General features: G+C 40.4%; 1 protein-coding gene across 1 annotated transcript in view; it reads left to right on the top strand.

Annotated features, from left to right (window-relative positions):
- Positions 1-15109, top strand: part of CEP162 (centrosomal protein 162) — a 67378-nt gene extending 52269 nt beyond the window's left edge. The window contains exons 22-26 of the mRNA XM_040983707.1: positions 2683-3332; positions 4399-4540; positions 7092-7190; positions 12328-12462; positions 13794-15109. Of these exons, the coding sequence (XP_040839641.1) occupies positions 2683-3332; positions 4399-4540; positions 7092-7190; positions 12328-12462; positions 13794-14003 (1236 nt within the window). The 3' untranslated portion in view covers positions 14004-15109. The remainder of the gene's footprint in view (positions 1-2682; positions 3333-4398; positions 4541-7091; positions 7191-12327; positions 12463-13793) is intronic.
- The last annotated feature ends 3016 nt before the right edge of the window (positions 15110-18125 follow it).

The raw sequence follows: 18125 nt of genomic DNA, 5'->3' as shown, positions 1-18125 counted from the left end.
AAAATATCTGCACAGGAAAAACAAGAGACGGAATTTTTGTTTTGGGAGAAAGACAGGAATAAGGGATCATCACCCAAAAATTTCTTACTGAGTTTTGCATTCCTTCATGAAACAGGAATAGATCAGAAAGTACAGGTGCTAGAACAGACCAAATATAAAGAGGACATGATATTTACCTAATTTTAAAACCTTGTAAAGTCACATGGTTTCTGCAAGGAATGCATAGCTGCTGTCACAAACATCACAGATTATCTTGGGTCATCTTTCCAGTCGCCCCTGAGTAGGTGTTCTTAGCCAATTTTTAAAATATCCCCATTTATCTTGAATAATCCTTTTAGCCACCTGTGAAAAGTAGATGTTGTTACCTAATTATAAAGATAAGGGCTCAGCTGCTCTTATTCCCAGCAGATTTCTAGCCTGAGAAAAGCAACAAGTCAGACTATTAGATTCCAGAAACGGGAAAGTTTGCTGACCCAGGCAGGTAATTAAGGTCACATCAAAGAGATTGTATATCCTTTATTTCATTTTCTTTTTCAGGTCTCTCAGTCCCTACCTGGTTCAGTTTCTGCTCTCACTACCCTACATTCTAATGTAGACTCCTTTAACCACTTGAGTCTTCTGTTGTTGTTTAATAACTTTGAATTTCTTTATTGTTGATGATATTTACATATTTGAGAAAGATGCATGCCTATGTGGATCACCAATTAGGATCAGGAGGGTTAAGGAATGGGAGGAAGTGGATGAGACAAATCCTTCCTCTCTCCTTTTTTTTTTTTCCTGTATCTAGGGAAAGTGGGGAGATAAAAGGAGAAGGCTGCTCCCAACAGCTGAAATGCATCAGTACCCGGGGATAGGGTACAGCTACCCAGTGTCATCTCAGGGTCCCCAATGTAGGGCATTTTCTAAGGATACTGCTTAATTAGTTTGATAGTTCTGAGATCTGTTGTTCCAAAGTTGAGGAAATCCTTCCAAGTTCCATTGGCTGACATATTCCATCCACCTTGAAGCCTCCACTTGTCCATATGCTTGTTGTCAAAGCTTGCAGGAAAGCTATCAAATTTGTTCTGCCCTCCATGGTACTAGACATCCTCTGCAGGCCTCAATAAAGTGGTTAGCATGTCCCCCCAGGAGCATGTGGGCATGCCATCCACTGAACAAGCCTCAGCAAAGGTGGAGACCTAGTTCTGACACATGCACTCCATGGTCAGACCACAGATCCTGTGATTTTGAGGTTTGGGTTCTGAGTTTAGTGATCCAGTTGGGGGAAGTCTCTCCAGAGATGACCACAACCTGACTCCTGTATATGCCAGCCAGTGCAGGGTCCAGCTCAGTTCATCACCCACATCAGCCAACCACACGCTGGTGGTTACAGTCACCCAGTTATCTCTGTCTCCAGCCCCATCCCACATGCAAACCAGTGGATGTTGCAGCCCAGCCTAACCTTGCCCACCACACACTCTGCCTTCATGTATACCAGCAGGAGCTGCAGCCTAGTTAGCTCAACCCATGAAAACCCCCTCCAACCCCATTCCCAGCCCTGGTTCCTGTGCATGCAACCACTCAGTTTTCAGGTACCTTCACCTCCTCACCCTGGGCACTGGCTAACCCCATTTCCCTCTCCACGCCTCAGTTGTGAGTAATGTTACCACATATGTTCGAGTGCTATGTCTCGAGAATTCCCTCAGTACTGCATAGCAAACCTAGGGCATGTAGCTGACAGTTCCTTCTTGCATTCTCCTGAATACTTACTCCAAGCCTTTGTCAGAATCATCTCGCTTCTGCATGCCTACTCTAACTTGTAACAGGTCTTGCCAACAAGGTCTTCCAACTGTAGTGTATTGGAAACTCAAGTGTCAGGTGACACTCTCTGGGCTCCCTTCATCCATTGAGACTTTGTACTAGTAACTTACCCTTTCTCAGCCTCAGTTTCTTCATGTGTTGGAAAAAGCAATACCTCGGTTACTGCCATTTGCCCTTCTTAGTCCTCAGTACCTTTCCATTCTACTGTATCTTTGTCACAATATGTCACTATACTGTACTCATTAATAAAAACTGGCCTGGACTAGAGCCAAAATTATTTTAATTTCTGTCTTCTCCATGTATCTCCCCTTTATTACCCCATCACCAGTTTCCTGTTGCTTTTAGGCTATATAGTGGCATATTTATCCATGAGTGGCCAGGTCTGTCTTCCTCTGGGCCTTTCTCCCACCATGCTTCTTCTGTCCAGATACACTCACTTCTCTCTTCTGTTTGGCTGCAGCCACAGAAGTTTGTCAACTCTGCTACCTCTCAGTGGAGTGCTTTTCCTCCCCTTGCACCTGGCGAAGATGTTCCTGTCCTTCAGCTCCCAGCACAATATCACTTCCCCAATGAAACATTTTCTTAGCTGCCCGGCAGGGAAATTGCCTTTCCCAGCACTGTTGGTCCCATGCCCCTCTGATTTTCACAGCATTTGCCGTGATCTGTGATTGCCAGCAGTTGATACGGCTATTAGTGCTCCCTCTCCTCTGTCCCATCCCTTCTAGGTTGTGGACTCCACAGTGGCTGGGACTGTTCTGCTCTCACTCATTTGTGCTACTCCATTAATCAACAATATGCCTGCCACAAGTAAACATTTAATAATTGTGTTGTACTAGTGAATGTGTAACAGAAATGTGTTATTACATGGATTCTGTTCTTCAGATCCAGTACGAACAGAGGCTAGAGGAGCAGGAGCAGCTACTTGCCTGCAAATTGAAAGAGGCACCCCAGAACCAGCGCGACAACCCCAGGGTTACAGCACTGGAGAAGGAGCTCAGCAACATTAAAGAAATGCATGAGATTGCTGTTAGAGACCTGGAAGCTGAGATAGATAGTCTTAAACAACGGAATGCTGAGCTGGAGCTCAAGAAAAATGATAAGGATGGCAAAGATTTCCAGTCTATAGAGTTCCAGGTGGAACAGGCTCATGCTAAAGCCAAACTGGTGAGACTCAATGAAGAACTGGCTGCAAAAAAGAGAGAAATCCAAGACCTTTCCAAAACCGTGCAGAGGCTTCAAAAGGAGCGAAGGATGCTGTTGTCTAACCAGAACTCTAAGGGCAGAGAGGAAACGTCTGCTCCAAGGCTGAAAAGAGATGGTTTGCACCCAAGTAAAGGAAATGCAAATCCCTTCCCTGCAGCCCTGGACAGCAAGCTTTACCTACCTCACACTTTTACCGATTCCCATGCTTCAGAGGTTTTACAAGAAAACTTCAGATTGAAAAATGAGCTAGACGGATTAATTTTAGAGCGAAATGAGCTGAAGATGAAAGCTGAAGCAGTGAAGAATGAATTTGAAGACTCTATTAAAAGGTAAAATGTTAAATTATAACAAGTATTTTTATCCTCCTACTCCTTGTGAATAATTAGTTTGACCTTGAACTGTGTTCATAATTGGGGTTTAAGAAGTTGTATTGCTTGAGTGGGCATAGATGTGTTTCAGGGTGGGTCCTCTGCCTGTTAGAGGTCCAGATTCTGTTGCACCTGAACTTCCATTAGCACCTCAAACTATCAGGACCCCGCTGAGTCCTTTGTGCAAAGAAATTATGATTGCAGAGTACTGTCAGAAAAGACCTATTGTTAAAACTAAGCAGCTGACACATTTGTGGCCTAGGAACTATTTTATTAATATGCATCAGTAATTCACTAAAATACCTTCTTTATGTAAAATCTGTCATTTTGAATAGGCTTCCCAGAAGAGAAGATACAAGTCTGTGAGAAAACTCTATTTACTAAAGAGCCCCTGAATGCATAATTTTCTGAGACAAATGAATAGTGTCTCACATTTTTGGGCCAAACTAATTATAAATTGCCCTTGCATTCTGAGAATTACCACAGAGATTGTTATTCTTACGACAGGAAGCGTGCCCTAGCCTCAGTCATATGTATACACTAGATTCATGAGTGCTAGCTAGATACAGAACATTGAGATCCTAAAGAGGGAGTTGCTATGATTTTCTGGCAAAGAATCTAGACCAGAAATCTGCGATTATCTTAAAAAGGGACGCTGAACACTTTAAGCTCAGACCTATTTAAAGCCTTTAGATTCCTTTGATAAATACAGCCCCAGGCAGGGGACCAAACAGAAGGCCCAGACTTTTGAAGTCCAACTCTGCTGGGCTTAACCCTGACTCCACCACAGTTACATCACTGTTTCCCAAAAATAGGTGCACCCTTAATGTAATTCAGTAAATAATGAGCTCTTAAAATGATTTTAGGAACTCAAAGGCAATAGTGTAGTTAACTCCCAATACGGTGTAAATATTGATGCCCTTCCTGTCTTTTTTGTTTTTCATTTCCTGATTCTTACTTTTTTTTCATTAATACTGAACTAGAGATTGAAGAGCTACTTCTAGGTGTGGTTTTCTTTCACTTAAAGGGTCCAGGAAGATTCCGCAGCGCGTATCGCATCCCTCAAAGCCTCTCATCAGAGGGAATTGGAGAAGCTCCTCTGTCAAAATGCACTGGGAAATTCTTCTTCCAAAGTGGCGGAACTAAATCGTAAAATAGCAACTCAGGAGGTAAATAACAGTTAGTCATGAAGAAATTCAAAGTCAAAATCTAATAACATTATTTTATTTGGAAGTATTTTAACTTTAGGTTGGTAATGAGAAATATTGGCTTTATTTCTCTAACAAGGTTGTTACAGATGGTATAGTTTATATGTCTTACATAATTGGAACCTTAGCATTTAAACTTCCTCTATCCCAAATCCCAATTGACAAATTGTCCTCAGGTGGTTTTCTGGCCCACTTTCACTAAACAAATGATCCAAGTCCATGGACAGTCAGGGTCTGGGCATGAAAGAACATTGATGCACACAGCTCTAATCCTTTATGAAGTATCTCTAAGCTAATGATTCAGCAGTTCCTTGAATAATGTCTTAGTTAACTGATATCTGTTTGGAATATCTATTGACAGCTCCTGATAGTACTAGGTTGAAAAATACTACAGAACTTAATTTTGTAGGTACACAAAAGTATGGCAAAAAGGTAACTGTTGGTGAATCAAGCAATGTTTTCCAGAAACAAGCTTAAGGTAATCGCTGTCATTTCTCACCTATAATTATTTAATGCCATCTTAATTGAAAACAAATCCTTGGAGTACCTCGAAGATGAACTAGATATTAGATATGAACTGAACATTATAATTTTTTTTTATTAATTGTATTGCATTATGTGACAGTGTTCTAGACACTGGGATTCCCCCCACCCCTCCCCGAACCTTCTCCCCATGGTGGATTTCTCCACCCTGTTGCATTACCACAGTTCAAATTCAGTTGAGGTTCTTTCATTGGAAGTATTTACCAAGCATAAAGTCCAGCATCTTATTGTCCTAGTGAGTTCAACAATTTCTTGGTGAAACCATCTCTGGTCTGAAGGTAAAGCCGGCAAAGTATCGTCCCAATCAATTCAAAGCCCCAACATAACATCAACAACAGTTTACAACATTATGGCATTAATTGACATGGTATTGATTAACTAATATGTTAATAGGAAAATGCAGGTTCTCAACTGCATCCTGTGACTTCTTCATAGACATTTCAGTTTTGGTTTATATTCAGCCAGGCTCTATACACCTCAGAATGGCTATAGATTACTATTCAGCTGTCTTGTGTCTATTTTCATTTTAGTATTTAGCTGTTTATAGTGTTGAAGCATGATTTTGCTGAACTTTGAACATTACAACTTAAGAAATTTTTTTAACTGTAAAAATGTGATTTTGTTAGAAGATGCATACTGAAGTATTGAGGAAACCACATGTAGTAAATTAAGTAGTTCATATGCAAAGAACTGTTTTTAACACTTTAATGAAAAATACTTAAAGTGCTTTTGAACAGTAAGAGTCCATGCAGAGTTTCAGAAAACCACTTTAGCTCTTCTCAGCCACACTCTAGCAGTAGGGTGTCAGGGCAGCTGCAAGCATTATAGAAACCGCCTTAATGGTGAGGAACAGTCTGGAGAGTGAGAAAAGTAACGTGAAAGTGCCACAGTGCCAAAAACAAGGGTACCTTGGAAAGTTCCTTGAAAAGTAGAATTTAGTGGGTAAAGTTTCTGTATGGGCACCACTTCAAATCCTGGCAGCTCCACTTCCCATCTAGTTCCCTGTTAATCATCTGCGAAAAGTATTGGAAGATGGCCCGTGGTCCTCTGCACTCAGATGGGAGACCCTGATGTAGCTCCTGGCTTCAGCATGAGGTAGCCATCTGGGAATGAACCAGCCATCAGAACATCTGTCTCTCCCTCTCAAATTCTGACTTAATTTTTTTTTTTTAAACTAAAAGGGAAGTGTTTTTTTGGTGCAGACACTGAAACCTATGAAAAGGTTTTTCATATGCATTTTCAATGATCATTTTAAACGCCATTTATATGGATTTCCAAATGTTTTATACCAAAATAAGCTTACCTTTCAGTTATAGTTTTTTTAGTTTGTGGAAAAATATAATTCCAGGAAAAATTAGTGGGCTTTAAAGATTTATTTTTATTATAAAGGCAGATTTACTGAGAGGAGGAGATGAAGATCATCTGCTGATTCACTCCCTAAGTGGCCACAAAGGCCAGAGCTGAGCTGATCCGTAGCCAGGAACTTCTTCCAGGTCTCCCACATGGGTGCAGGTTCCCAAGGCCTTGGGCTGTCCTCTACTGCTTTCCCAGGGCACAAGCAGGGAGCTGGATAGGAAGTGGGGCTGCCAGAACACAAACTGCCATGCATATGGAATCCTGGCACATACAAGGCAAAGACTTTATAACTCTGGGGCCCAGCATAGTAGCCCAGTGGCCAATTTCAAAAAACTTTCACTAAAATAGAAGTCAACATAATCAGACCACAAAAATAAACACAGGATTAGAAAAATGTTTCCTAATTTCCCACTCTGATAGCTAAATAAAGCTAACACAAATTTCTAATTGCTCTTTAATAAATACTGTTCTACTTAAAATTAATATTGTCTATCTATGCTTACACTTCAGAGGTTTATTCTAAAAGGTATTTTTTTCAGTCACGGTTAGGTTGTCTTACCTGTTTCAAATAGTATCAGAGAACCTTAGCAAACTCAGTACTTCTATTTCCTAGGTTCTTATAAAGCACTTCCAAAGTCAGATTAATGAGCTGCAGGGTAAACAAGAATCTCTTGCAATTTCCCAAGTTAGAGAAGAAATCCTGCAGAAAGAGGTAAGAAATAATCAAAAGATTGGGATAAAATTAGCTTTTCTTGAACACTTTAATGATATTCATTTCTGTATATAACTAAATCGACATAATTGAAATTATCGCCTGGCCAGAAACTACTACTAAAAGTTAAATATGCTTTCCCAGATGAGATCCATGTTGTTAACAAGTTGTTTATATGCTTGTATTTGCTATTGAGGTTTTGTGAGAAAAGGAGACAAAAATATTTGCTTGGTTTTTTTAAGGAGGTAAAATTGGACGATTAGTGGCATGTGTATTTTAAGCAGTGTCAGGGAAGAAAAACAACTTTTTCTCACCCATCATGATGAGCCTTATTTAGAACAGTCCTGCTAATAATAACAGATAAACACATGCAAGACAATTTAAAAATCTTGACTTTGTATTCCAACAGTGGCTTAGTATTTACCAAGTTGGTAAACTGTGAGATTCAGATTAGAGGTTGGCAAAGGGGACAGAGGAAGGAAAGAGATTGAGAGAAGCACAAAAACAAAGTACATTGCCTTATACTTTAGACATTCAGTGCTTCAGACCTGAAGATAGATCTGTTAATTGTCTCATTTCATGATATGTTGGGGGTAGGCTTTCATCAAATGTAGGGCTCTATGTGGTGACTTCTATGCAAATGAAAAAAAAAAAAAGTTATTTGTCAGAGCAGGCTGTAACCCAGGTTCTGAGTCTTGGAGGAGCCAGCTGGGGAGAATCTTGGTGCTGAGCTCTGAATGTCTGCAGTGACATAGAAGTGGCTCACAGCTCAGGCACACAGGCTTTCCCTGGATCATGAGCGCAGTGATTCTCTGCAGCTTCATTCATCCAGTGGCGTCTTGAGCAAAACCGCAGTATTACAACGATTCTAAACCTGAAGAGTCAACGTAAAATAGGAAGTGTTAGTTCAGCAAATTAAATATTAGAGGAAACTTAAAAATTAGAATCCAGCCCAAATAACAGGTAGGTATTCACTACGACCACGGCTAGGCCAGGAGCCTGGAGCTGAAGCCTGGTCTTTGGTGTGGGCCCTCATCTACACTGCCCATCAGGTACCTTTGTAGGGAACTGGGTCTAAGGCAAAATAACCAGAACTCAAACCAGCACTCCCAGGTGGGATAGATACAAGTCCCAGACCAGGACTTTGTTGACTCCATGAAGTCAATAGTTACTAAAGAATCATATTACTAGGTAGTTTTAAGTTCCTTAACCAGTGTTTTGCCTTTTATTAGAGCTATAGGGTGACTTGGGGCCAAAAATAGTGGGAGGCCAGGAGCTAATGCAGTCTGGTGGTAAGGCAGTCATGGCTGTGAGTTCCCTCAGCTGATCCTCTGCTGCTTATCATTATTTGTGTAAGTCCTCTGAATGCCCCAGGCCTCCAGATAAGGCTGGAGTGACCTTTTTTGGAAATATTTCAGGAAAAAAAAAAAGCAAGCAGTTGAGCATTTTAAAGAAATTTCTGGGGAAGTGGAGGAATAAGACCTGATTGTGCAAAAGCGTTAAAATCAAGGATCAAAAAAATCCAGAGTTGGAGAGTTTTGGGGGAGAGAGAAGACTGAAATATTATTTTAACAGGGCTAAAGTCTGACTTCGATTTTGAGTTTTGATTTTTCGTTTGGTTGATTCGGTTAAAGACATCTAAGACCAACTGTAGCAGTCTGCTTCCAAGGTATATCTTGTCATGCGTTCCAACAGGCATTTTCTAGGGTGGTCATATGTTCATTTTTTAATGTATCTCTGGCCCAGTGAGACTTTATAATTTAACTGTGCATGCTAGAGGTGTCTTCAAGAAGGCTGCAAAAGGTAATAGTCCCATAAAGATCCAATGTTTCTCCCATAGATAGCCTAAGAAAGCAGAGACCCTTGTTGCTATGTAAGCGGTAAGAATGTTTGAGTTGAAAAAAAAAAAAAAAGAGAGAATGTTTGAGTTGTCTTTCAAGTCTGCAAAATGAGAGTCTTCTAGTCACAGACCAAACCTGTCATACCACAGTGCTGATTGTAGCTTGTAAGTTCACACTGTATCCTTCTGGTGGCCTTCTGCAAGCCAACACCTCTGCATGCTCCCACCCACACTGGACAGAGCATTCTCGTTGGTCAAAAGCTAAGCTGTCGAGACAAAATAAGTCATCTTTTCTTCTGATCAGGAATCCACTGCAGTTATCTTAAGAGCAACCAATCTGGTTAGAATCATGAATTCACCAGTCTGTAAGACTGGCTCAAGCAGTAGGCCTGTAAAACTCATGTTTGTGTTTACCCACCATTCTCTTCCTTACGTAATGTGACGCAAAAATAAGAACAGTGGCCATCTGTGGGCACCTAATAGTAATCAGGTACCCAAAACCCAATCCTTACCAGTTATTCGAACAACTTATGTTTAGAAAGATTTTTTTCTTATCAGTCTCAATTTAGAAAGGAACAACCTTATAAACAAAGACCTTCCTCTCAGTGACTTTATAGACAAATCTGGGAGGGTTGACTTTGCTAGGAATTCTTACCTTTGACCGATTTCTAGTTTTCCCAGGATCTCATGTCAAGTAATACAATCCAGGAAGTCCCATTTGGATCACCAGAAGTGATAAAGGAGGGAAAAATATTTTCTCAATCCTCAAACTCTAAGTTGGCATGGACCCATGTAGTAAAAGATTACCACGAGAAAACAAGATATTAATGCACACATCACGTGGGAGAAACCTCAGCAGAAAGTAACTCAGAACAGTGACTTCGAACGCTGGCTTTTGTAGCATCTTCAACAAAGAACAGATTTGTAGAGAGAGATGAGAACCAAAGGAAACAAGGAAAAAACTGTACATTCCTGATTAAGATCCATATAAGTTTATTGATCCTCACAGAACTGAAGTAAAGGCTTTAGGAAAAAGTAAAAAAGGAATGTATGCATATTTATAGGATAAAATATGAGGCTTAGCCATGTTATAATGTCCCTGATTTAACCATACAGTGAAAGTTTAGAATGGTCTTTTAAACATAGGTGAAACAGTAAAAAGTGGGAAAAGCTACTGTCTTTTCTAATGCTATAAAGCAATACCTAAGAATGAGTAATTTTTTAAAAGGCCATTTGCTCCTGGAGTCTGAAAAATATAAAAACACAGTCCTGGACTGTCAGTTAGGACTTAGCACTTTCTGTCACAGGGTGAAACAGCACTAAAAACAAAGAGCGACCCAACCATGGCCTGGAGATAACCCAGTCCTAAAATGATGCCTTTCATACTCTTAGAAGGGCAGGCCTAATACCCTCTTATCTGTTTCCAACACTTTTGCATTGGGAGTTTTGCCCTCAACACTTGAACTCAAGGACACATTCAAGCCATCTCATCTGCAGCACAGTAATTCTAAGCCTAGTTTCTGGAAAACTAAGACATTCAGGCCTGTTAAAATAGTGCCATTCTACCTTTTAACATGATTACCTGCTTCCAGTATGGAGTTAGTAATAATGAATCAGCTCTGTTACGACAGCTATTATAAACTAACACCCTTCCCGGTGCTCCCTAATATCCTCCTATGTGTCAAGGGTTTGCTTTCTTACCCACTTTGTGAGTTCTCCGATTTCCTTTGGCTTCAAAACTGCCTCCAGGCAATAAACAAGCTAATCATGAGAAAGATCACTATTTTTCTTCTCTCCGGAATCACAGTCCTTCAGTGCTGTTATCCAGGGTCTAAAAACAGTTGTTTCCTGTATTCAGTCATGTTTTCCAGGAAAGAAAGTAACTATCTTTTTTATTACATATGGTCAGAAATGAAGGTACATTGTACATTTTAAAGCAATGAGGAACTGTTTTCTGGTAACTTTCCCTAAATTATTTATTATTTATTTGAAAGCAGAGTGATACAGAGATCTTCTAGCCACTGGTGCACCCCCGAAATATCTAACTGCCAGGCCAGAGCCAGAGACAGGTGCCTGGAACTCTGGGTTTCCCAATGTGGTAGCATCCTTCGATCACTCTTAATTATTTTGACACATAAGATCTTTTATGCCAGTGCCCATCACTGCAGCATGTTGTATTCTACAAGTGAGCCCAATTAAAGTCTTTGGTCACTGATGACAGCGACAGAATATTCCAAATTTGAAATACTTAGATTTCCGATTGAATTTACCTTGAGTGTGGTTGAAAAAAAACGCCTGTTTGGGTAAGATACTTTTTCTTTTAGTATTATTTAGGTAAGGATGTTTTAAAATTTTCATGGAAAAGAGAATTGAGAGAAGTATTTTTGGTGAAAAACATGAAGTCCATTTTTTCCTAACATGTTTCCATTAATTATTGGAGACATATGCATAGACTTCAGTTTTTCTTCAAAGTAAACTTTATCTTACTTGTTTCAGCATCCTTGTGTCACAAAGAAAGTGCTGTTGGTTTGTTTCACCAAGCCCGGTATGAAGAGCCCCTTCAAATCCTCTTCATTTTACTCCCTGATGCTAACAGTTTAGACATAACAGAGGTGATCCAGTGGACTAGCCTCTGTGAGGACACAGTGTGTCCTTCGCCTGTCTGCATCCATAGGTCCAACACAGAGAAGCTCCACTGCGCATTTAATCCTAAAAGGTAACAAATACACTGTAGCATAGCACAAGATATCACAGCTTTGAACCTCATAACCAGAGAGAGAAGGTGGTAGTACTCTAAGGGGAACTTTCATCCATTGACACAGCATATGAAGACTGTTAACAAGCCAAGGTAACTCTAGAGAAGTTTTATGAAAACACCTACTTTTGAGCCCGGCACAATGGCGCAGTGGTTAAGGTCCTCGCCTTGCACGCCCTGGATCCCATATGGGCGCCGGTTCTAATCCCAGCAGCCCCGCTTCCCTTCCAGCTCCCTGCCTGTAGCCTGGGAAAGCAGTCGAGGAAAGCCCAAAGCTTTGGGACCCTGCACCCACGTGGGAGACCCGGAAGAGGCTCCTGGCTTCAGATTGGCATAGCATGGGCCGTTGCGCTCACTTGGGGAGTGAATCATCGGATGGAAGATCTTCCTCTCTGTCTCTCCTCTCTGTATATCCGCCTTTCCAATGAAAAAAAATAATAAATAAATCTTTTTTTAAAAAAAGAAAACACCTACGTTTTTTATGAAAACACCTACATTTTCAAGATTGTGTTACTTAGTGACTGTCATATTTCAAATTTTAGATTACAAAACTCTTAGAAGAATTGAGAGAAGCCAAAGAAAAGCACACACCAGAGATGAAACATTTCATGGGCTTAGAGAAGAAAATTCAACAGATGGAAATGAGACACAGACAGAGAGAGCAGGAACTGCAGCAGGTAAAGTAGATTACACACGTGCTTGGGCGTCTGTACGTGCCTTTCATTGGCTAGTTCTGCACTCCTAGCAAAAGCTGAAGTGTTTCCTATGTGTTTTGATCTTGTTAAAGATAAGTGTATCACTTTTAAGAGATAATAAAGCTTTAAATCTCATATTCTTAAAGATCAGCTTGCCTCATATTGAGAGAAGTGGAAAACACTTGGGTTGAGTTCTTAGTTATTAACAGGCATCTAAGAAGTTACGCGTGCTGCCCTGGGAACAGTGTTGTCTATTCAGGTCATTCCAACAAGTGTTCACTCGGAAATAAATGTGTACTGAAATATTTTTAAGTTGTTATACAGCTAGTATGTAATGTAATTACTTAATCATAAACAGTAGAATTTGAACTGTTGAATATAATGATACTGTGTTGGTGCTAACACTTAGCTTTTCCTGTACAGTGTATTAGCCTGATTGAGCTACTGACAAAATGTCAGACTATTACGTGGCAAGAGTAACTGAGATTTACTTTCTCATGGTTCCAAGGTCAGGTGCTGGTTGGTGTAGTGTCTAGTGCGGGCTTCTCTCCCAGCCTAGCAACCACCACTGTCTGTTCTCATGGGACCCTTCCTGGTGCAGGCAGGAGAGGAGAGAAAGCAGAGATCTCTGATGGCTTTATGCAGACAGTAATCCCATCACATTAGTGATCCTGTCTCACTTTCTTTTTCCTTTGAGATTTGAAAGGCAGACTCAGGGGGGACTGATGAAGAGGTCTTCCATCCACTGGTTCACTCCCCAGAGCACCCTAATAGCCGAGGCTAGGCCAGACTGATGCCATGAGCCTACAACTTCATCTAGGTTACAGCGGATCATCCTCTGCTGCTTCCCATCATGTTAGCAGGGAGCTGTAAATGGGAGCTTATATGGGATGCTCGTGTTAACAGGGGGTAACTTAATGTGCTGTGCCACTGTGCTAGCCCTAGGGCCTCAACTTTAAGACCTCATTTACCTGAATTATGCCCTTCCACTGCAAACAGCCACACCAAAGGTTAGGGCTTCCACATATGAATCTTATGAGAACAAAAACACTTATTCTTTGAAGAAATTACAAGGGTTCTTCACAAAGTTCACAGAAATACATGTTATGAAAATATTGCGTGCACACTTCAGCATTCATTGCACCAAAATAAACATTTTTCTATTATTTTTTTTGGAGTACCCTCACACTGCATACCCAGAGCTTTATGATGGAGCCAGTTCTCAGGTTTGCCTATGCAGCATTGTCCTACCTTAGCTCTTTGAGACTCTACCATGAACTGTTAACAGTCATGTGGAATTCTTGTACTTGCAGATAATACAGCAAACACACCAAGTCGTGGAAACGGAGCAAAACAAAGAAGTGGAGAAATGGAAAAGACTCGCACAGTTAAAGAACCGTGAGCTGGACAAGTTCCGCACAGAGTTAGACTCCATATTAGATGTTCTCCGAGAGCTGCACCGGCAGGGGGTGGTTGTACCAATCGCTCTTTCAGATGAAGTGAATGCACCAGACTATTGCTAGAAGGTCAGGTTCTGCAGGACTTCAGTGAAAGGCACCAAGATGGATGGGACTGCACACTGTCAGGAAAGTATGTGGAAAAATGTGTTCCAGTGTGATTCCAGAAGCAAATGCCAGAAGAGCATTTTAAAAATAAATCACCCTTAACTAACATGGGAAACAGTGCTGATGTACTGACTCGCCAGCCACATTGGGACCATGAGCAGATTCCTTTGTTCCAGATTCATGATCCTTTGACCGTAAATACTCTGCTGATTGTTACCCAACTGTGCAGTAATTTGTGACAGGAAGCAATTTTTCTTTCCTGTGAAGGTAGGCGAAAGAGTGTGAGCACAGTGGGGTCAACAGGCACATCACCTGGACTGATAGAATTTCCTCAGTAATTCTGAAGGGAGTTGTAACTCTGAATCAGGAGGTGGTGAATTCTCCTGTGTTTCCTCAGTCCTCCACTCCTTCCTCTAGGTATTTTTTTTTGCACTTGATAATAAGGTAAAAAAATATATTTTACAAGTAATAGGGAAATGTAATTTTATCACATGGTTTTAGTCTTTAAAGCAACAGGCCAAATGCCATTCCTGCCTTAGTAAATAATGTATTTAAAATGTGATGTCAGAAAAAAAAAACTATAAAAACAACCATAACACCATTTGCAAATTCCCATTTCCAAAAGCAGATGGCAAGTATATAATATACTAAGTCAAAGCTACAGGGACTCTACCAAATTATCTAGCCCCATTGTAGGTAATGACAATGTAATGTAAAATATGGCCATGTAAAATTAGTGTGTGCATTTGATACTTTATCGTCAACATATTTCATAAGAGCACATCTCAATTGAAATAGTCACATTCCAAGTGCTCAGTTACCACATACCAATAAGTGCAATTACAGGACAAAGTTACAAGGTCAGACACCTCGCAACGGACCAGTGAGTTAGATGTTCAGACAGCAATGTGAGAAGCCCAAGTTAATTACAAGAAATGCAATCATTGTCTTATTGTCCATATTTTTGATGTACCTTTGCTAAGAGGGTAGTAAAAATACTATGTATTTTTATGTGAAAAATTTTTAAGTTATAAATAATATATTTTGGTTACTGAGTGTTTCTGTGTCATTTTTTCTACAAGCCTGGTTAATACTTGGCTGCATCCATCACGCCTGTTGTCCTTTTACCTTCCCATCTGTGGCACATGCATTCTGGGCACAACCACAGCCAGTTCTGAACAAATGGAAGAGCAAATCTCGGGAAATTACCAGTGTCCTATTTGGACAAGGATTCTGTTTTAGATAATGCTATGCACATGACAAGTCTGTCATTCTCTTTACAAATAAGGATGGGTAAGTGCCATCAGAGGACTCTGTCATAGGAACTAAAACCTATTCTTTAGTCATTTGGGGACCAGGATGAGAACCCAGAAGGAGGACACATTTAAGCTCTTTTGAATAATAAGCTTTTTGTGAAAAATTAATCTCCCAGAAATTCTCTCCCACTGAAGATTCATTTTAGGTGTCCACCTGACTGGGTCAAGTGGTACCCAAACAACTGGGAGAACATTTTGGGGGGGGGGGTGGAGTATGAAATTATTAATGGCATAGACAGACTTTTGAATCAGCAAGCTGAATAAGGACCCTTTGTGAATAGGCTCCATCCAAGTAGTTGAGTTAAAGCATAGATAGAACAAAAAGGCAGAGAAAAAGTAAACTCCCTGTGCTGGAGCTGGGCCACCCAACTTCTATCTTGAACAGCAGAAACCAAGCTACGCTAAAGACTCCAGAATTTGTACCAGCAAACTTCCTCCACCACTCCCACCCCGCCCTGCCAACACATTCTTCAGATTGTGAAGGCCTTCAGTTTTGCACTAATCTAAATGGTTGGTTGTTTGGAGAGAGAGAGAGGGACATATACAGAATGATATTTTTTTTCCAAGAATTATTTTACATGAAAGTAAGAATTAGAAAGAGACAGAAATCTTCCATTCACTGGTTCACTCCCAAATGGCCAAGTACAGCCAGAACTGTGCCAGTCCGATGCCAGGAGCTTCTTTTGTGTCTTCCATGTGGTCACAGGGGCCCAAGGAATCCTCACAGCTTTCCCAGGCCATAAGCAGGGAGCTGGATCAGCAGTAAAACAGCTGGGACTAGAACTGATGATGCCCATGTGGGGTGCCAGCATTGCAGGCAGAGGATTAGCTTGATAAATGGCACTGCACTTGACCCCTGATCAAAGCTTTTGATTTCCTTGGCTCTCCATCTTACAGTTGCCTTCTTATAAAATACTAGGAGCATGAGCCAAAATCACAAGTGTTCCTAAAGGAATTTTTACATGAATATCCTGAATTGGTTTTAGCATTTCTGGAATTGTTTAATTAGACTTTGAAATGCTCAGTTATCTCAAACAGAGCACAGAAAATCCATGGAATCACCTGTATTTACAGACATGCAAAATATTGAATACTCCTGATAAACTACTTATAAGAAACAAGTAGCAAAGCTTAGATGAGGAAAATAAAAATGGTTGGTTGTTTCTGCTATTGATAAAAGGGGTGAGGGTAAAGTTAAGAATTTGAGTTCCTGCGGTGGTGTGATAGCTCAATTGGCTAATCCTCTGCCTGAAAGCACTGGCATCCCCACAGGTACCAGTTCATATCCCGCTTGCTCCAGTTCTCATCCAGCTCCCTGGTTGTGGTCTGGGAAAGCAGTGGAGGATAGCCCAGAGCCTTGGGCACCTGAGCCCATATGGGAGAGCTGGGGAAGGTTCCTGGCTCTGGATTGGCTCAACTCAGGCCATTGTGGTCATTTGGGAGGTGAAGCAGTGGATGGAGGATCTGTCTGTAAATCTGCCTTTCCAATAAAAGTAAATAAAACCTTAAAGAATTGGAGTTGCTAACTCAAGTTCCCCAGCATAGGTGACTTAAGAGCTTCTAGATACTCTTTGAGGAACAATTTTAGCTCTCACAACAACAGCACTGAAATTGCTGAACGTCAAACACAAAATCAGGATATTGACTGAACTTCAAGGGAAGTTGAATGTTCAATATTACAGGATTTTTACTGTTTCAGATGAGGATATTGAATAACCAAATAAAAAATTCTTAGATGTAAATTTTGCTAAGAAGGGTAAGTGTCTGTCTACTGACAACTGTACAAGGATGAAAGAAAGTGGAAGGAACAAGTTGGTAAGATAACCCATGTTCCTTTTTACATTACCCAAAAGCAATCTACAGAGTCATTGCAATTCCTATTAAAATTCCAATGACAAATTTTTCACAGAAATGGGGGGAAGCTGTGAGGCCATGGAAAGCGAGGCTACTCAAAGCAGTCTTGACAAAGAACAAAGCATCACATTACCAGTCTTTAAAATACACTACAAATCTAATATTGGCATAAAACAGACACAATGTCCAATGGGGGGAAAGTTGTCTCTAAACAATTGGTTTTCAATAAAAATGCCAAGAACAGACTATAGGAATACACAGTGAGAACAGAAGCCATAAAGATGCAGGGTAAACTACATATCCCCAGGCAGAAGAATATGATAGGATTCTTATGTCATATACAGAATCAACTAAGTTTTAAAAAGATACAAAATCTGGAAATTGTAAAATTGAGAACAGAGAAGTTCTACAGCAATGATTTTTTACCAAGATCTCAGTGGTATGGATACCAAAGCAATAGATGAGAATATTCTGTTTTCTTTGAACAGAAGCAAAGAGAAAACCCAGAATGTGAGGAAGCATCTGCAAACCCTGTATCTGATAGAATCCTTTGTGCACAGGGAAATTAGCCACTTAGAACAGTAAGAAAATAAGTAACCCAATTGTTTCAAAGGGACAAAGGACCTGAATAGCCATTTTTGAAGATGAAACAGCAGGCTCATGAGAAAATGCATATCCTCACTGTCAGGGAAATGCAAGTTGAAACTGCCAAGATAGATAGCCTCACACCTATGAGGATGGTTTTATAAAAAAGATTAATGGTGGTAGTGCTAGAAGAACCCCTTAAATTTGTTGCTAGGAATATAAATTAGCACAGCCATTAAGGAAGACAATGGAAGGTCCTGAAAACACTAAAATTAGGACTACCATAAGACCCAACAATGTGACGATTGGATATATATCCAAAGAA

Source organism: Ochotona curzoniae, unplaced genomic scaffold, assembly GCF_017591425.1.
Source record: "Ochotona curzoniae isolate NIBS_2020 unplaced genomic scaffold, NIBS_Ocur_1.0 contig_3819, whole genome shotgun sequence".
Lineage (NCBI taxonomy): Eukaryota > Metazoa > Chordata > Mammalia > Lagomorpha > Ochotonidae > Ochotona > Ochotona curzoniae.
Note: the sequence above shows the minus strand (reverse complement) of the source record. Positions and strands in the feature narration are given on the sequence as shown.